This window comes from Stegostoma tigrinum, chromosome 8, assembly GCF_030684315.1.
Source record: "Stegostoma tigrinum isolate sSteTig4 chromosome 8, sSteTig4.hap1, whole genome shotgun sequence".
Taxonomy (NCBI): domain Eukaryota; kingdom Metazoa; phylum Chordata; class Chondrichthyes; order Orectolobiformes; family Stegostomatidae; genus Stegostoma; species Stegostoma tigrinum.
Genome location: NC_081361.1, coordinates 91081085 through 91102138, shown reverse-complemented (window position 1 = coordinate 91102138; position 21054 = coordinate 91081085). Strand labels below are relative to the sequence as shown.

At 44.3% G+C, this 21054-nt stretch overlaps 1 protein-coding gene across 1 annotated transcript in view; it reads right to left on the bottom strand.

The window, feature by feature from the left end:
* The window catches only part of LOC125456355 (calcium-activated chloride channel regulator 1-like), a 47607-nt gene extending 26924 nt beyond the window's left edge, over positions 1–20683 (bottom strand). Inside the window, exons 1-4 of the mRNA XM_059648110.1 lie at positions 20350–20683; positions 19842–19985; positions 6035–6185; positions 4832–4937 (exon numbers count right to left, since the gene is read on the bottom strand). Of these exons, the coding sequence (XP_059504093.1) occupies positions 4832–4937; positions 6035–6185; positions 19842–19985; positions 20350–20511 (563 nt within the window). The 5' untranslated portion in view covers positions 20512–20683. The remainder of the gene's footprint in view (positions 1–4831; positions 4938–6034; positions 6186–19841; positions 19986–20349) is intronic.
* Positions 20684–21054: the final 371 nt, after the last annotated feature.

Here is a 21054-nt window from a genome sequence, read left to right as displayed (position 1 = left end):
GCTGTGTAATTATTATAATTAGTGCCTGGTAATTTGCTATCAGAATATACAGCAACAATAACCTTGGTTTTTAAGCCAGTCAGTTTTCCATTCCTGACCACAATCAGAAATACAGAAAAATAAGAAAATATGCTCTTTACAATGTGCAGTACATGACCTGTTCCCTGACCAGTATTTTAAATGGCTCCAGCATAACCTCCCTGACTTCATACTTTATGCCTGTGTTAATAGAGGAATGAATCTGTTTACCTTGTTAACCACTTTATCCAGCTGTCCTTTCTGTTATCTTCAGGGGGCATGCACTCTAACACTACTCTTTTCTCCTACACTAGTAATTTACCATTTATTATATATTCCTTTTCCTTGTTTTCACCTTCCTCATTCCTGTAAATGCGTTTCCTCTGTTTTCTGGATCAGATGTCATTTGCCACCTTTCTACCCACCTGACTAGTCCATTTATATTTCCTGCTGTTTACAGTTTGCCTATTCGACATTGAATATGGGGCCAATTTTTGATACCAAGAAGAAACACCTTAATAACCAGTACATTAAAGTTGGAATCTTTTATACATGTCATGAAAGATAAGGGACTTAGTAAAACCCACTGACATCAAGCTTCCAGACACAAAGATAACAGTGTGGAGCTAGATGAACACAGTAGGCCAGACAGCATCAGACAAGCAAGAGAGTTGACGTTTCGGGTCTGGACCCTTCTTCAGAAATGGGGGAGGGGAAAGCAGCTTTGACATAACTGGAGAGTGGGGAGGCGATGACAGAAGGTGGATAGCGGAGCAGATAGGTGGAGAGAAGACAGACAGGTCAAGGAGGTGGGATGAAGCTAGCACAGGTGAGTGTACATAAGGAGTTGTGGTGGGGGTTGGTCAGTGTGGAGGGAGGGGCGGGTTGGTAGGAGGAAAGACGGACAGGTCAAGGAAGCAAGGACAAGAGGAGGTGCTGGTCTTGGGATGAGGCCCGGGGTGGGGAGATTTGAAGCTTATAAAGTCTGACCTCATCCCAAGACCAAACCCCCTTCTCGTCCTCACCTCCTTGACCCATCTGTCTTTTCTCCCACCTATCCGCCCCTCCCTCCTCACTGACCAACTGGCATCCCAACGCCCGACCTACACGCACCTTTACTGGCTTCATCGCTGCCTCTTGACCTGTCCATCTTCTCTCCACCTTTCTGCTCCACCATCCATCTTCTATCATCGCTCCTCCATCTCTATTTATTTCAGAGCCCTCTTCCCCTCCCTCATTTCTGAAGAAGGGTCCAGACCTGAAACATCAGCTTTGCTGCTCCTCTTATGTTGCCTGGTCTGCTGTGTTCATCCAGCTCCAGACCTTGTTGTCTCAGACTCCACCATCAGCAATTCCTACTATTTCCAGTCACAAAGACATGCTTGGATCGTTGTTCTTCTTTTTCTCCCATAGACCTAAGTTTTCATCCAACTGTTTACTTGTTCAGAGATCCCAAATTAACTTTTACTTCGCTGAAAAGTCATGTGAAATTTTGCCAAAAGCCTTGCAAAAACGCGTGGAGACCACAGCAAATACATTAACCAGGTAAACTCTTCATATTACATGTTCGACAATTCAACATTGTTAGTCAGATTCGGCCATCCTCGAACAAATCCATCCTAATGGACTTTGTTGAGTTATGCCTTTTAAAATGATAATTTATGCTGTTCCTTGGAATCTTTTTCAATAATTTTCCTTCCAAAGAAACATGTATATTTGGATAAGCTAAGGATGAAATTCCTTTAAACGGGATTGTTGCTCCACACATTTGTCTGTCTAAGTACCATATGTACAAATTATTAATGTGAGGTTTATAAGATCATTGTTGGACTGTATCCTTTGGTTTATAAGATCATTATAGTTTAGGACTGCAGATTTAAAGGTGAGGTAAATCAAAGAGATCACGTAACATATACTGAAGTAATCCTAGGCGATTTATTGAGAAGAGTGTCCAAGGTATTTAGTCTTGGACCAATGACTGTTACCTTGGAAACTACAATATATAGATCTTGACTCTCAAAGTAAATGTCAGGTTATAATAAAGTGCTCTGTAAATTGTACATTTACTTCTAAGATGAAAAGTCAGTTGGGATCAAAGAAAATGAATTTCCATTTCTACGCACATGCAAAACTAACATATTTCCTGTTGCCAGGGGGGAGAATGTATATAAAGCTATTCAAAGATCAGGTTGCAGACTTCCTTATGAGTTCAAGAATGTCACAAATACAAAGGGGAGTTACAGTTTTGTCATATGTGGTATGCAGCCAATGGAAAGGTAGAAAGAAAGGGATAGAAACAGCCAGGCCTGCACCAGGTGTGATAAAATGTTGACTCACTCATTCACTGCACAACACATGAGTTGAAGATTATAGTCAGAATGAATATAAATTTCTAAGGACTTGAAAGGAGGTTGGAAGATTTACCTAACTTGGAAATGATGGAAGACATTTAGTGGGTTACCTTCAAAGTGAGAGATGGTTTTAAGATTAGAAGTTGGCTGGGAAAATAAAATTAGAAAGCTGTGCAGTAGAAATTGGGAGCAAATGTGTGCTGTTTGCAATAAGAACCATAACTCCGTGTAGAGTAAGATGTGTGGTAACAAAAAAGAGCCGTTATTCTAGAATTCCCTGAGGAAGAAATGAGCAGGTTAGATGAAGGAGAGCCAATGAATGTTATCTCCCTGGATTTCAAGAAGACCTTTGACAAGTGCCACACAGGAGGCTGTTGAGTAAGATAAGGCCCCATGGTGTCAGAGGAAAGGTACTAGCATGGATAGAAGATTAGCTATGTGGCTGAAAGCAGGGAGTGGGAATAAAAGGGCCTTTCTCAAGATGGCAGCTGGTGACAAGTGCTGTTCCACAAGGGTCAGTGTTGAGGCCACAACTTTTCACTTTGTACATTAATGATCTAGATGAAGGAACTGAGGGCATTCTGGCAAAGTTTGCAGATGATGCAAAGATAAGTAGAGGGCCAAGTAGTATTGAGGATGCCGGGACACTGCAGAAGGATTTGGACAGGTTATGAGAATAGACAAAGAAGTGTAGATGGAATACTATGTGGGAAAGTGTGAGGCCATGCAGTTTGGTAAGAAGAATAAAAGCATTGACTATTTTATAAATGGGAAGAAATTTCAAAAGTCTAAAGTACAAAGAGACTTGGAGTTCTAGTCCAGGAGTCTCTCAAGGGAAACTTGCAGGTTGAGTCAGTAGTCAGGAAGGCAAATGCAACTTTGACATTTATTTTGAGAGGACTTCAATGTAAAAGCGGGGATGTACTTCTGAGGTTCTATAACGCTCTGGCCAGGCCACATTTGGAGTATTGTGCGCAGTTTTTAGCCCCATATTTCAGGAAAGATGTACAGGCCCTGGACCGGGTTCAGAGGAGGTTCATGAGAATGGTTCCAGGAATGGAAAGCTTAACATATGAGGAATGTTTGAGGACTCTGGGACTATACTTGGTGGACTTGAAAAGGAAGAAGGGGAATCTAATTGAAATTTACAAAATACAGAATGGTCTGGACAGATTGGATGCTGGGAAAATGCTTTCATTGGTTGGAGAGTCTAGGACCCGAAGGCACAACCTTACAGTAAAGGGAAGACCTTTTAGAACAGAGATAAGGACTAACTTCTTCATCTAGAGAGTGGTAAATTCACTGCCGTAGAAGGCTGTGGAGGCGAAGTCACTGAGTTTCTTGAAGACAGAAATAGATCAGTTCTTGATTGTCAAAGGAATGAAAGATTCTGGGGAGAAAGCAGGAAAATGAGGTTGAAAAACTTAGTTGAAAAACATGATTGAATATTGGAGCAGACTCCTTGGGCTGAAATGACCTGATTTCTGCTCCAATATCTTGTGGTCTTCTGGTCTTAAAAATCACCTTGAAAGGAAAAAGATAGTATTTGGTCATTAGTTTCTTTTTAATCATTTAATGCAATCTGAGGATTGTTAATAATAGAGTTACAAACTAGAAATTTGAAATTCGCTTCAAATGCAACGGGTCACGACAGATATTGAAATAATTTTTCACAATATCCTGATTAAAGTGAATGAAAATACCTCCTGTCTTAGATGATCAGTTGAATTACCCAGAAAAAGAGTCTGTGGAAAATAGCGTGAGGAAACATATATGTGTATTGATAGTCCACACTGCACAATTAAAAACTGGAAAGAACTTGGTTCAAAGATTAGTTATATCCATTGGTTGGGGATTCTAGAACTGGGGTAATAGTCTGAGCATTAGAGCCAGACCATTTAAGAAAGATGTTAAGAAACATTTCTACCTCCATTTTCTCCTTCAGAGATGCTGCCAGACCTTCTGAGCTTTTTCGGCAACTTTGTTCTTGTTCCTGATTTACAGCATCTGCAGTTCTTTCTGTTTTGTTTTGCAGTGGATGCTGGATCAGTTGATAATTTTACATCAGAGATTGTTAATTTTTTGTTTAGCAAAGGTATTAAGAGCTAGAGGCCAAATGCAAGTATATGGAGTTAGGCCACAGATCAGCCATGATTTCATTGAATGTTGGAACAGGCTGGAAGGACTGAATGGCCTAAACCTGTTCCTATTTTTGTAGGCTCCAATGCTAGGTAGTAAGGCAGAATTTCGTCATCTTTGACAGATACACAAGTCCGATCTTCCTCATGGTGTGTAACATTTATAATATTTGCTGCCTGCACAACTTGCTGTATGAACTGTATCAGCACATCTGCTGGAGCACACTGAACAACAAACATTTATCCTATGGGCATCGCATGTTATCCAGAAAACCCAGGAGACATTTTTCAGTCAGCAGAATAGTAAAATCAGTGTTGTCTTACCCCGTTTTTACAATGGTTCCATTAAAAAAATAGAAGGGCATCATTTCGTTATATTCATCGAAAATTCCCCACTGAAGATGAGCCCATTCATGAACAAATACTCTATCTGTAGAAACAGGAACATTATTGATTAAAATAATGAAACCAATTCATACACTTTCTGCTAAAAACTAAAGAAATTGTGCTTTGAAAGTTTCAACATTGGCATTATGCACTCATGGATACAAAATACACCCCATGGCGTGAAGTTCTTTTGTGACTTCACGAGAGAGGTCAGTGATTTGTTCCCCCATGTTGGTGGCACAACATTTCTGAGTTTCAGATAGAATTGGTATCTCAGCAGGTTTAGGTGTAAAATTGGGTTTCATTTACATAAAGGGAGAGGAGCTCATTAGGAAGGGTATTGCTCTGTTAGTAAGCATTGTTTTTAATTTTTCCACCAAGATCCAATAAGCACCTTTTGAGCCATAACATTCAATAAACTGCAAAAATTATATACCTCAAATACTGGAAGTTTACCGTATTATCACAATCTCAGTGATGTGCAAGTAGTCAGTTGAGGGTGTGAGCTAGAAAGGCTGTACATAGTACATAGAGTACGTAGAACATTACTGCACAGTACAGGCCCTTCGGCCCTCGATGTGCCGACCTGTCGTACCGATCTCAAGCCCATCTAACCTACACGATTCCATGTACGTCCAGCACATCTGCTGGAGCACACTGAACAACAAACATTTATCCTATGGGCATCGTGTGTTATCCAGAAAACCCAGGAGACAGTTTTCAGTCAGCAGAATAGTAAAATCAGTGTTGTCTTACCCCGTTTCTCTGTCTTCTGGTAAATTTTATTTTAAGGCAAAGTTGCATTATCACTTCATTGATTTGTGCTGTAAATAAAGTGTAACAGTGATGTGTATATTCCCTGTACTACTGAACGTGTGTTTTTATATTGTTGATGTGATCTTCTTGATCAACTGGAATATTTGATCAACTGACACATTCCTGGTACAATAAGTGCTCAATAATAAAAAGTTTGCTGTGTTATCAGTTTTGCCTTCATCATACCTCATTGTCATAACAATTGTTGTGTTAATTTTCAGCACCTTCATGAGTATCAGCTAGAAACATGTTGACCAGCTAGCAATCTTAATTCAGTGCGCAAAGCGTATGCTTCTACATTCTAAGTTACTTCAGATGATTTACCTTTCGGTCCATAAACTGAAGCCAGGCTGCTGTTCAGTATAAAGTTCGGTGTGAGGTGAATGTACCGTCCTTTCTCACCACATCCGCCATACTGAAGGGTGTATGGGTCATCTCCGTACTTACGGTTTGGTTCAGCAATGATCACATCAGCCTAGGAAAAGGCAACGGATATAAGAATCTGTTGATATCTGATATCTGCTGTCATAACTTTGGCTCGTATTGTGCAAGCCTGAACTGAAATGTTACGCCTAAAAGTATCATTGGCAACACTATCACAGCGTTCACCTCAGACTGATCTTCTCACTGACATTCAGTTTGGGTTTTGCCAGGAGTACTCAGCCCCGAACTTCATTCCGGCCTTGGTCCAAACATGGACAAAAGAGATGAACTCCGGAGAGGAAGTGAAGGTGACCGCTGTTGACATTGAACCAAGTTCTGACCAATAGTTTGTTTAAAATTCACTCATGAGGTATGGGTGTTGCTGGCTGGCCAGTATTTATTGCCTGCCCTGAACTGCCCTTGAACTGAGTGACTTGCTGGGCCATTTCAGAAGGAAAGTGAGAATCAACCAGATTGCTGTTGGCAGGGGGGGGAAATTGTTGGCGGGTGGGAACTGCAGCTGCTGGCCAGAAACATCAGCTTTTCCTGCTCCTCTGATGCTGCTTGGCCTGCTGTGTTCATCCAGCTCCACACCTTGTTATCTCAGATTGCTGTGGGGTTGGGAGTCATATAAGTCAGACCAGAGAAGGATGGCAGGTTTCCTTGCCAGAAGGACATAAGAGAGCCAGAAAGCATTTTACCAGCAATCAACATTGGTTTCATGGTCATCAGTAGATTTGTGATTCCAGATTCTTCTAAAAATTGAATTCAAATTCCACCATCTGTTATGGCAGGATTCATACCCAGGTCAACACATACCTGTCAAGTCGCATCAATTAGCCCTAAAAAGAACTGAGGCCAATGGGAATCAGGGTCAAAGACTCCACTATTTGGAGTCATACTTGGCACAAAGGAAGATGGCTGTGATTGTTTGTAGTCAATCATCTCAGCTCCAAGACATCACTTCAGGGATTCCGAAAGGCAGTGACCAGATCCCAACCATCTTCAGTTACTTAATAAATGATATTCCCTCCTTCATGAAGAGGAATGTTCACTGATAATTGTATAACGTTCAGCACCATTTGCAACTCCTCAGATAGTGAAGAGATTTATGTTCAAATGCAATGAGATCTGAATAACATTCAGGGTCGGACTATTAAGCAGTAAGTTATATTTATGTGTCATGATTACCAGTCAGTGACCACAAGAGAGAATGCAAGTATTGCCTGTTACCATTCAATGACTTTCCTGTTGCTGAATCCCCAACTGTCAGCATCCTGGGAAGAGTAATTCCATTAACCAGAAGCTGAATCGGACTAATAGGAGGTTCAAGTGTAGGCTTGAAGCTAGGGATTATACAAGGAGTAACTCACCTGACTAGTGATGGAATACTCCCCATTTCCCTGGATGAGTGCAGCTCCACCAACAGTCAAAAACTTGTCACTGTGTCAAAATCCTTCCTAACAGCACTGTGAGTGCACTGCACAACATGGGCTACAATGGTTCCAGAAGGCAGCTCACCACTACCTTCCCTGGGGCAGTTAAGGCTGGTCAATAAATGCTGGCCTTGTTAACAATGCCTGCTTCCTGAAAACTAACTATCATAAAATCTGAATTATTATGGTTGTCTTAGTTACAGGGCTAGTGTGCTGTCAGTAATTCTGTTGTGCTTTTGTAGCTGCTGGGCATCACTCATTTCAAATTCTAACATTGGCTGTAACAGGCTTTAGAACATAGAAAATAGAACAGTGGAGCACAGTGTTGCAAAGTTGAGTAGAGTATTTGTGGATTGGGAGGCAGAAAGTTAGAATGAGTTCGGAAAATGATGGAGGGGGAAGAATGTGTGGTCCCTTTAGAAGATGATGTACTTTTTCCATGATTGAAGATTTTAAAACTCTCTGTGAGATTTTTAAAAGAATTTGACAGCAGAAGGCGTTCCTGACCAAAGGAAGCAGGGAAGGCACTGATATTCTGGAAGACATGTCATGTTTGTAATTTTTAAGAGTTTAAGTTTTACGTTTTTTTGAAATTAAGAGGGTTTTTTTTGGAACTGCTCACCATTCGGATTTTGTTCTATTCGGGAATAGCAGTTAAGGGGGAATTGTTCAGTTTGTTAGTAGCTCTGTTAATTTGTTCACTGCTTGAGTTAGATAAGTAAATTGTTACTTGTTGGTTCCAGAGTGACCGTCAGGAGTTTATTTAACGTCCCCTTTATTATAGCTTGAGGATGAAAGGCAGGCGATGCCACTCTTCACACTTCTTTTAACTGATTATAAGGTAGGGTGTGCTTCGCTGGGTGCTTTGGTTTTTGTTATCACAGGTTAGGGGGGTGGGGAGTCAACTTTCGGTTTTAACAACAAGTACAGGCCCTTCGGCCCACGATGTTATGCCAAACTTGACGCCAAATGAAACTAATCCCTTCTGCCTGCCCTTGGTCCATATCCCTCCATTCCTTGCATATTCATGTACTTATGTAAAGTCCCTTAAATGCCTTTAACATATCTGCCTTCACCACCACCCCTGGACAGTGCATTCCAGACTTCTCTCTGTGTAAAAAAAAATGCCCTTGGATTTGACCCCAAATCCCCAGAACATTCTCTGGGTCTTTAGGTTATGAGTCCAGCAATGTTATCACAAAGACGTCACCTCCCCGTACTTGGGCTTATGTTTCACGTGAGCCTCCTTCCTCTAACCCTACCTGCATAATGTTTTATTTCTTTTTTGCCTGTTTGTTTATTCCAGCTTCCCCTTAAGTAGACAATGAAATCCATCTCATTTGCCCAGTGATGGTGATCTTCACATGTAGGTTTTTGTAACAGACTCAAACTGATAGACTTAACTTGACAAACTTTGATCGAGGCTTCCTATCATTGGTATGAAATGTGCTATTCAGTCTCTCCCCAAATTTGGAAGTTAGTGACTGTGGAGTGGGCAGCATCTGGGCTCCTGTCCTCAGACTTGTCCTCTTTTTCTTTTGTTTTCCTTTACTCCCTTTCATCTTTTCTCTGTTTGGTTTCGTTTTCACGAAAACGGACCTGATAAAGAGAGCAGGAAGTCAGCTTCGATGGGTTCTGGAGCAACGGTGTCTTCACAGGCAGTATGACTATAGAGTCGAAGATAATGAAATGTGAGGCTGGATGAACACAGCAAGCCCAGCAGCATCTCAGGAGCACAAAAGCTGACGTTTCGGGCCTAGACCCTTCATCAGAGAGGGGGATGGGGAGAGTGTTCTGGAATAAATAGGGAGAGAGGGGGAGGCGGACCGAAGATGGAGAGAAAAGAAGATAGGTGGAGAGGAGAGTATAGGTGGGGAGGTAGGGCGTGGATAGGTCAGTCCAGGGAAGACGGACAGGTCAAGGAGGTGGGATGAGGTTAGTAGGTAGGAGATGGAGGTGCGACTTGGGGTGGGAGGAAGGGATGGGTGAGAGGAAGAGCCGGTTAGGGAGGCAGAGACAGGTTGGACTGCTTTTGGGATGCAATGGGTGGGGGGGAAGAGCTGGGCTGGTTGTGTGGTGCAGTGGGGGGAGGGGATGAACTGGGTTGATTTTGGGATGTGGTGGGGGAAGGGGAGATTTTGAAGCTGGTGAAGTCCACATTGATACCATTAGGCTGCAGGGTTCCCAGGCGGAATATGAGTTCCTGTTCCTGCAACCTTCAGGTGGCATCATTGTGGCACTGCAGGAGGCCCATGATGGACATGTCATCTAAAGAATGGGAGGGGGAGTAGAAATGGTTCGTGACTGGGAGGTGCAGTTGTTTATTGCGAACCGAGCGGAGGTGTTCTGCAAAGCGGTCCCCAAGCCTCCGCTTGGTTTCCCCAATGTAGAGGAAGACACACCGGGTACAGTGGATGCAGTATACCACATTGGCAGATGTGCAGGTGAACCTCTGCTTAATATGGAAAGTCATCTTGGGGCCTGGGCCAGATGCCAACTCTCCAACACCACCTCCTACCGCCCCCTCGATCATGACCCCATACCCGAGCACCAAACCATAATCTCCAACACCATTCATGACCTCATCACCTCAGGGGACCTCCCACCCACAGCCTCCAACCTCATTGTTCCCCAACCCCGCACGGCCCGTTTCTATCACCTTCCCAAAATCCACAAACCTGCCTGCCCTGGTCGACCCATCGTCTCAGCCTGCTCCTGCCCCACCGAACTCATCTCCACATATCTGGACTCCATTTTCTCCCCTTTGGTCCAGGAACTCCCTACCTACGTCCGTGACACCACCCACGCCCTCCACCTCCTCCAGGACTTCCAATTCCCTGGCCCCCAACACCTCATTTTCACCATGGACGACCAGTGACTATGGAGTGGGCAGCATGCAGATGGCCTCAAGGCCCTCCGCTTCTTCCTCTCCCACAGGCCCGACCAGTCCCCCTCCACCGACACCCTCATCCGCCTAGCTGAACTCGTCCTCACCCTCAACAACTTCTCTTTCGATTCCTCCCACTTCCTACAGACTAAGGGGGTGGCCATGGGCACCCACATGTGCCCCAGCTATGCCTGCCTCTTTGTAGGTTACGTGGAACAGTCCCTCTTCCGCACCTACACAGGCCCCAAACCCCACCTCTTCCTCCGTTACATTGATGACTGTATCGGCGCCACCTCTTGCTCCCCAGAGGAGCTCGAACAGTTCATCCACTTCACCAACACCTTCCACCCCAAACTTCAGTTCACCTGGGCCATCTCCAGCACATCCCTCACCTTCCTGGACCTCTCAGTCTCCATCTCAGGCAACCAGCTTGTAACTGATGTCCAATTCAAGCCCACCAACTCCCACAGCTACCTAGAATACACCTCCTCCCACACACCCTCCTGCAAAAATTCCATCCCCTATTCCCAATTCCTCCGCCTCCGCCGCATCTGCTCCCACGAAGAGGCATTCCACTCCTGCACATCCCAGATGTCCAAGTTTTTCAAGGACCGCAACTTTCCCCCCACAGTGGTCGAGAGCGCCCTTGACCGCGTCTCCCGCATTTCCCGCAACACAGCCCTCACACCTCGCACCCACCACAACCGCCCAAAGAGGATCCCCCTCGTTCTCACACACCACCCCACCAACCTCCGGATACAACGCATCATCCTCCGACACTTCCGCCATCTACAATCCGACCCCACCACCCAAGACATTTTTCCATCCCCACCCTTGTCTGTTTTCCGGAGAGACCACTCTCTCTGTGACTCCCTTATTCGCTCCACACTGCCCTCCAACCCCATCACACCCGGCACCTTCCCCTGCAACCGCAGGAAATGCTACACTTGCCCCCACACCTCCTCCCTCACCCCCATCCCAGGCCCCAAGATGACTTTCCATATTAAGCAGAGGTTCACCTGCACATCTGCCAATGTGGTATACTGCATCCTCTGTACCCGGTGTGGCTTCCTCTACATTGGGGAAACCAAGTGGAGGCTTGGGGACCGCTTTGCAGAACACCTCCGCTCAGTTCGCAACAAACAACTGCACCTCCCAGTCGCAAACCATTTCCACTCCCCCTCCCATTCTCTTGATGACATGTCCATCATGGGCCTCCTGCACTGCCACAATGATGCCACCCGAAGGTTGCAGGAACAGCAACTCATATTCCACTTGGGAACCCTGCAGCCCAATGGTATCAATGTGGGCTTCACCAGCTTCAAAATCTCCCCTTCCCCCACCACATCCCAAAACCAGCCCAGTTCGTCCCCTGCCCCCACTGCACCACACAACCAGCCCAGCTCTTCCCCTCCACCCACTGCATCCCAAAACCAGTCCAACCTGTCTCTGCCTCCCTAACCTGTTCTTCCTCTCACCCATCCCTTCCTCCCACCCCAAGTCGCACCTCCATCTCCTACCTACTAACCTCATCCCAACTCCTTGACCTGTCCATCTTCCCTGGACTGACCTATCCCCTCCCTACCTCCCCACCTATACTCTCCTCTCCACCTATCTTCTTTTCTCTCCATCTTCGGTCCGCCTCCCCCTCTCTCCCTATTTATTCCAGAACCCTCACCCCATCCCCCTCTCTGATGAAGGGTCTAGGCCCGAAACGTCAGCTTTTGTGCTCCTGAGATGCTGCTGGGCCTGCTGTGTTCATCCAGCCTCACATTTCATTATCTTGGATTCTCCAGCATCTGCAGTTCCCATTATCACTGACTACAGGCTCGGTTGGGCTGTGAAGCCTGGAGCGTGCTCTCACTTTCATGTGGAGCGGGCCTCTGGCCGTGACATGGCCTGGGCTGGTGAGGCCCTGGAGGGGTCTCCTGGTGGTGATATGGCCTGGCCTGGTGTGGCCCTTGAAGGGGGCCCTTGATAGTGCATCGCCTGGCCTTGTGAGGCCCTGTAGGGGTCTCTGGCAGCGTTGTGGCGAGGACTTGTGAAGCCCAGAGCGGGGTCCCTGCTGGCTGCATGGTGTGGGCTTGTGCAGCCTGAAGCAGGACCGCAGTGGTAGAGGAAGGAAAACTTAGACTCTTTTCAAGTTATCTTTCAACATTTTTTATCTTGGTTTAAGTTAATGAGAATGGCATCTACACACAGCAATGGTACACACTTTTCACTGTAGTTTACATGGGATACACATGACCATGAAAGAGTCAAATTCAAATTCTTGAACTCTCTCCTGTGTGCTTTTGGTTCTTGGCCCAGTTATTGTGTAATATCTAATACCCAAGCCATTATTATCCTGACAGTTCCACATTTTCCCTGTTATTTGTGTCAGAAGCTTCTCCTGAAGTCTTGGGCGGCTGTGTTTCCTACTGATAATTTTGTTTGCAACACTTAGCTCTGGATTGTCCTTCACAAGGCAAAACAAGTGGTTGATTTTAAACATATGGCATGCCAGCTGTGAAAGAAGAAGCAACTTTACTCAGTTCTAATGTTACACCTGAAGGTAATGATGCTACAGCCAGAAGAAAAATCAATTATCGCAGATCCAAAGTGGATGCTTTCATTTCCCAAGTGGCTGAGGAAATAATAATGTGTCACAACATTGGAAAATGCTGATTTTCCTGATTGACTGCAAACAAATGCCATCCTTCTTTTAAAAGTTATTCTCTCATGGGATGTAATTGTTACCATCCTCATAAGAATAAAAGGACATAAAACAAAGGAGCAGGATTAGGCCATTCGCCCCCAATTCCCAGGCGTGGCCTGGCAGTCAACAATACTGTGGCTATTCTGAGAGAGACCTCAACACATCTTTAATGCCAGCTCCTCATAGCCCGCAACTCCCTATAATACCTCCTCTTCAGACACTTTCAATGATCTAACCTCCTCAACTCTTTGGGGTTCCACTCCACTCTGGGAGAAGAAATTCTTTCACACCTCAGTTTTAAACAAATGTTCATTTAATCTGGAGCCAGTTTGAGCTTCCCCACGAATGGAAGCAACATCTAAACTTCTACTCTATCGGGTGTTATGGACAGGACCAAACCCCTCCAAATACTTTAAGAAAATAATCTTGACCCAAACTTTTTGTTATTTTCAAGGTAAGTGTGAGGTGTTACATTCCAGATGCCAATCAATTGGTCATATTACTGGACTTAAAGCAAAACACGCTTTGTTTTAACAGTCGTGTGAAAATACAGACAAAATAAAAGTAATAGAAAAGAATTGGTTGAACTCACTCCTCTATTGAAATGCTTAAATGAATAAAATTAGCATTAACTACTACTAATTAACTGTTCTGATGTATTAACATCTCATAACACACCCTTGGCAAAGGCTTATTCAATAAACTAGACTGTCTTACATGTAATTCTAACAGCAAAAAAAACTCAAGTTTTAGCTGTAACACAAACAGGGATAAAGGCTTTCACATTCCAATTTCACAACCTGACCAGGAACTGTAACTGAAACCAAAACTAAAACTAACCCTTTCTGCAGAAGGGTCCTGACCCAAAACATCAGCTTTCCTGCTCCTCTGATGCTGCCTGGCCGGCTGTATTCCTTCAGCTCCACATTGTGTTATCGCTAAAAATCTTGGTTTGATGGGAGTGTTGCCCCACCCATTCAGGCTGCTTCTACTGTCCCAACTTTTTTAAAAAAACCTAAAGCCTCACTAGCTGTTTACTTTTTTAGCACAAGCATACTCTCATCACCCCTTTCTCAACTGTCCGTCATTTAAAAAAGGACAAATTTTGCCTTTTAAAGCTGAAGTATTGTTACACAGGGCCCCTCGGAATCTTTTTCTTTCAATAATAACACACCCATCATTCTTCTAAACACTAACCTGTTTAACTGTTCTTGATAAGTCAACCCCTTCATCCCAGGACCAATCCCAGTGAATCTCTTTTGAACTACCTGCAATGCTTGTACATCCATGTACCAGGGGAATCTTCAACCAGAGAGAATCTAAACATTGCCCCTTGAAATCACTCACTGAATCACCCACGATTAACATGCTGGGGTGGCCTTTGGCCAGAAACTGAACTGGACTAGTTATATAAATTTGTAGATCCAGCAGCAAGTCAGTGGTCAGAACCCTGCAAAGAATATGTCACCTCCTGACTTCGCCAAACCTGTACACCATCTTCAAGCAGCAAGTCAGGAGTGTGATGTAATGCTGTGTAGCAAGTTTTGTGAAGATTAGTAGCTCAGGTTTAGGTTCTGGATGTGAGTTTGCTCGCTGAGCTGGAAGGTTCATTTTCAGACGTTTCATCACCATACTAGGTAACATCAACAGTGAGCCTCCGACGAAGCGCTGGTGTTATGTCCCACTTTTTATTTATCTGGTTAGGTTTCCTTGGCTTGGTGATGTCATTTCCTGCATTGGTGATGTCATTTCCTGTTCTTTTTCTCAGGGGATGGTAGATTGGCTCCAAATCAATGTGTTTGTTGATGGACTTCCGGTTGGAATGCCATGCTTCTAGGAATTCTCGTGCATGTCTCTGTTTGGCTTGTCCTAGGATGGATGTGTTGTCCCAATCAAAGTGGTGTCCTTCCTTATCTGTATGTAAGGATACAAGTGATAGAGGGTCATGTCGTTTTGTGGCTAGTTGATGTTCATGTATCCTGGTGGCTAGCTTTCTGCCCGTTTGTCCAATGTGGTGTTTGTCACAGTTCTTGCAAGGTATTTTGTAGATGACGTTCGTTTTGCTTGTTGTCTGTATAGGGTCTTTTAAGTTCATTAGCTGCCGTTTTAGTGTGTTGGTGGGTTTGTGGGCTACCCTGATGCCAAGAGGTCCGAGTAGTCTGGCAGTCATTTCGGAAATGTCTTTGATGTAGGGGAGAGTGGTTATGGTTTCTGAGCCCGTTTTGTCTGTTTGTTTGGGCTTGTTGCTGAGGAATCGGTGGACTGTGTTCATAGGGTACCCATTCTTTTTGAATACGCTGTATAGGTGATTTTTTTTTATAGACATATATATATATACAGCATATTCAAAAAGAATTGGTACCCTATGAACACAGTCCGCCGATTCCTCAGCAACAAACCCAAACAAACAGACAAAACTGGCTCAGAAACCATAACCACCCTCCCCTACATCAAAGACATTTCCGAAATGACTGCCAGACTACTCGGACCTCTTGGCATCAGGGTAGCCCACAAACCCACCAACACACTAAAACAGCAGCTAATGAACTTAAAAGACCCTATACAGACAACAAATAAAACAAACGTCATCTACAAAATACCTTGCAAGAACTGTGACAAACACTACATTGGACAAACAGGCAGAAAGCTAGCCACCAGGATACATGAACATCAACTAGCCACAAAACGACATGACCCTCTACCACTCGTGTCCTTACATACAGATGAGGAAGGACACCACTTTGATTGGGACAACACATCCATCCTAGGACAAGCCAAACTGAGACATGCACAAGAATTCCTAGAAGCATGGCATTCCAACCAGAACTCCATCAACAAACACACTGATTTGGAACCAATCTACCATCCCCTGAGAAAAAGATTAGGAAATGATATCACCAACGCAGGAAATGACATCACCAACCCAAGGAAACCTAACCAGATAAATAGAAAGCGGGACATAACACCAGCGCTTCATCGGAGGCTCACTGATGATGTTCCCTAGAATGGTGACGAAACGTCTGAAAACGAACCTTCCAGCTCAGCGAGCAAACTCACATCCAGAATGCTGTGTATTTGCCTGGATGGCTGCAGCTCCAACAGCACTCAAAACAGCACCCAAACAAAGCAGTACGCTTGACTGGCATCACATGTGCAAGCATCAAATCCCTCTACCATCCACACCCAGTAACAGCAGCATGTACTATCTGCACAATGCACTGCAGAAATTCACCAAAGATCCTTTGACCGTTTCTCCAACCCTGAACCACTGCTATCCTGAAGGATAAGAAGTGCAGCTACATGGGAGCACCAACACATACAAGTTTGCCTCCAAGCCACTCACCATCCTGACTTGGAAATTTATTGCCATTCCTTCACTGTCGCTGGGTGATATCTCAAAATTCCCTCCCTTATGGCATTGTGGTTCTATCCACATGGACTGCAGCAGTTCAAGAAGGCAGCTCATTGCTATCTTCTCACGAGCAACTGGGGAATGGCATTTAAAAGACAATCCCATCGTTGTGGGTCTGGTATTGCTTGAAACTTCAACTAAAGTAAACTTGGCAGTTTCCATCCCTAAAACTAGAATACAAAAGTAGGAATGTAATGCTGAGGCAGTGTAAGGCCCTGGGCACAACACATTTGAAATATAACGTAAGCAGTTTTGGACTCCACATGTCAGGAAGGACACATTGCCAGAGGAGTTTTACAAGAATGATCCTGGGGATGAAGGGTTTGTCATATGTGGAGTCGGTGAGGACTCCAGGTCTCCACTTGGAGTTAAGAATGATGAGGGGAATCTGACTGACACTTACAGAATACTGTGAGGCCTGGATAAAGTGACCACAAAGAAGATACTTTCACTCATAGGAGAGACAAGGACCCAAGGGCACAGCTCAAAGTGAAGGGATGAGGCTTTAGAGCTCAGATGAGAAGGAACTTCTTCAGGCAGGGGCAGTGAATCTGTGGAACTCATTGCAGCAGAAGATTATGGAAGCCAAGTCATTGAGTGTATTTCTATCTGTGGTAGGTAGTCAGAAGTCAAATGACGCCAGATTATAGTTCAACAGGTTTATTTGGAGTCACACATGCTTTTGGAGCGCAGCCCTTCATCAGGTGTACTGACAGTGCCGAGCACACAGACACAGAGTGTATTGGCTGAGAGATCAAGGGCAGAGAGATCAAAAGATCATTCAACTGGTGTGAGTGGGCTGTCAGATGACAAGTATCTACAGAGTACCAAGAGTGTTAGATAGTGAGTAAAGTGTTTATAAAGTCACTGTCAGAGCTGTGCTGTCATGACAATCAGGCAGAGCCATAGGAATATACAAAGGGTGACTTCTCAGGTCAGACACTCACACTCACACACACTCTCTCATACACATACTCGCACAGTCCCACATGCTCCCACTCCACTCCACACCCTCACCCCACCACACACGCACACACACAGAAATCTATGGAGTAAATCATTCATCCAAGATATTTGTTTATTTTCGGATACATTCTATTTTGCTGAAAAAACACAATTTGTAGTCGCAGTCAGCATGGTATCTTATAAATTCCAGCTTTTGGAGTAAAACCAGCCTGATTCCAGGTTAAAACTCTGAGACAGATTTTGAACAAAGCCTCACACCTACAATTCAGTGTCTGACCTGAATAATACCTTTTGTATATTCCTATCACTCTGATTGTCATGGTAGCACAGTACTGACATTGACTTTATAAACACTTTGCTCACCGTCTAACACTGTAGGTCACCTGCAGAAACTTACCATTTAGCACTCCACTCATACCAGTTCTGTGATCGTTTGAGTGTTTGCCTATAAACTATGTCTGTGTGCTCTGGAGTCTGACCGCTCCTGACGAAGGGGCAGCATAGGAAAGCCTGTGTGCTTCCAAATTAACTGTTGGACTACAACCTGGTGTGTGACTTCTGACATTGTCCACCTCATTCCAACCCCAGCACCTCCACATCATTGCAGTAGATAGGCTCTTAATAAGTAGAGGGATCAAGGGACTTGGGGAGAAGGTTGGAGAAAGTGGTTGAGAAACATATCAGCCATGATCAATTTACAATGCAGACTCAATGGACAAATGGCCTAATTATGCTCCTTTATCTTTTGGTCCAGATGGCATTGGTGAACCAGATGGGTTGTCCCCACAACAATGAGCAACAGCCTCATGGTCGTAATCAGATTCTGAATTCCTGATTTTTCAAATGGATTCAAACTCTACCACAGGTCAGGGTGGGATTGGAAGCCATGTCCCAGAACATAATCGCATCTCCAGATTAATACAATAGCAGTAATGCTGCTAGGTTACCACCTACACATTACAAACACTGTATGTGTTCAGATAAAAAGCCAAAAGCTTTTCATTGTTATTAATTATTCTGCTTCCGTTTCGTGATGTATTCTGCACATACTTTCTACTGCTTCCTGTCACACATTGATTATCATTCGCCTCTTCGCGACCCTTAATTTTAATCCTAGTTTTGATTTTAAATCTTCACTTCAAATGTTCACTCCCTGCAGTAATTAGTTCAAAGCTCTGTCTATCCCGAGAAGTACATTTCATTGAGATCTTGCTCCCAACGTTGTGGGTCTACCGAGAGCAACGGTTCAAGAAGGCAGCTCACACGACCTTCGCAAGGGCAACTAGGGACCAGCATGAATACTAGACCAGCCAGCAATACCGCCTCACACAAATGAATTTTTTACAAAACCAATAATTACTTGAGAATTTCTTTTTTCCTTTTTGGATAGGGCTGGATATTCTTCTTGGCTTTGCATATGGAGGTTATTTATACATGGAGTCTGAACAAATAACCCTGGCTGACCAGGTTAGATCACCACAATCCCCCTTCCCTGTAACACTGTATTTTCCATATTATGGCCAATAGACATAACCTGCACACCTTTGGACTATGGGAGGAAACCAGAACATCCCAGGGAAATCTACACAAACATGGGGAGAATGTGCAGACTGCACACAGGCTGTTGCCCAAGACAGGAAGTGAACCCATGTCCTTGGCAGTGGGAGGCAGCTCTGCCAACCACTCGCAGAACTACTTTGCAGGCTTCCTAAATCTGAAAAGGGTCAACTGTTTTCCAGAATCACACAACCCTCTTAATTGTACTGGCTAATCGCTCTGGTTTAGGATTTGAAATTGGCATCAGAGACTCCCGGGGGAGGAAAGGCAAAAAAACAAGAATACATACAAATAATCATTCATTTGAGCTGTACAAAACGAGTTTGACCATTATGTTAAATCTAACACTCTGGTGAAGTCATGATGTTCTGCACAACTGATCTATTTGTTGCAGACAAGAATGGACATGTTTGTGAAACCCAGTCCCCAAAGTACCAGTGTAAATTCTCAAAAGCTGTGTAATAGCAAAGAAAACTATTCTGTTCAGCGACTGGCATGTTTATTGCTTTAGTTCACATAGAAGGCATTACCTGTGAGCTGTTAAGCCACAGATAATCTTCAGGGGTTAGCAAACACACTCAAGGAAACCTTTCTTGAGCCCCACATTCTGTGAAAATTGCTTTGGAGTCGCTGCTGCTACACCAGTGGTGCAAAATAAAACCCACTCAATTGTGGATGGGTTTTGTGAAGCCCCAGCAGCTGAGCAGGAGGAGATTCCAGGTCATTGTTACTCTTCACAACTGGGTTCTTACCTTCTCGTAGGATTGAGTCGTCGGACTCTGAACCGGGTGGGAACCTACTGGCCACGTTAGAGGCAGAAGGATTTTCACATCTGCAAAATAAACTTGCTGTTTGGTAGCTCGGTGAAGGTAGGAGGAGGCTGCAGTCACTATTTCCTGTAAAGCAAAAACCCAGGTTTAAAATCAAAACAGCTCCCTTCGTTCATCAAATGGTGAGAGAGGAAAAGAATCAGAAATTGCCGGAAATCTCAGCAGGTCGAACAGCATCCGTCCAGAGAAAGCCGAGTCAATGTTTCAAGTCCAGTGACACTTCCTCACAATTGAGAAGCAGAGCTTCTTCAAGGTAGGTAAACCTGTAGGAGATGTGGCAGTGAGTTAAGCACAAAACAAAAAGCGATATATTCCTTTCACTCCCCCTCCTCTCAGCAAATGCTGAATTCTAAATATTAAATATAACTTAAAGGAACATGCAGTGAAACAAAATAATTAATTCACTTCAGACAGCACCTCAATAACTCACCTGAATATTTGCAATAAGCTGTTCATTATATTGGGTTTGAGGGTTAATGGCAATAACTATGTCTTTATATCCATTATTCTCCAGCTTTATTCCGGAACACTTGAGAATAGAACCACAGAGAAGATAGCCGAGCCCAAAGATGAAGATTTTTTGGAATCTCATCACTGCTGTTCTCAGCAAACAGGCAGCATGCGTGGAGACAACAAGCTAAAGTTACGAGTCTAGATCATTCTTCATCACAACTGGTGTGAAAGGAGGGAGCAGTGTTTCACAATGTGCTCAGATTGTCCCCAGACTGTACCTTGTCATGTACATATGTAATAGCCTCCGCTGTCATAACACGTAACTTAAGGCTTTTCTGCAGTGACACGCAGGGCACGTGGTTTCCACTTGCATCCAAAAGATTTGACTGCTGTCAAAGTGCCAGCAACAGCTGCAAACAAACAGCAGTCTGTTGTTTGTGCAGGACAGCTATAGATGGACAAGTCATAATTTTCTTGTGAATTTTTCACTGCCTATTCTAATCAGCATCAAGGCAGATTTAAGAGGGAACTAAAACAAAGTTGCTTGAAAAGCCCAGCAGGTGTGGAAGTGCTCCCCTCCCCCGACCACATGCCAAAACCAGCCCAGCTCGTACCCGCCTCCCTAACCATTCCCTGTACCTCAAGCCTCACCCTCATCCCGCCCCCGCAGACCTGTACCTCC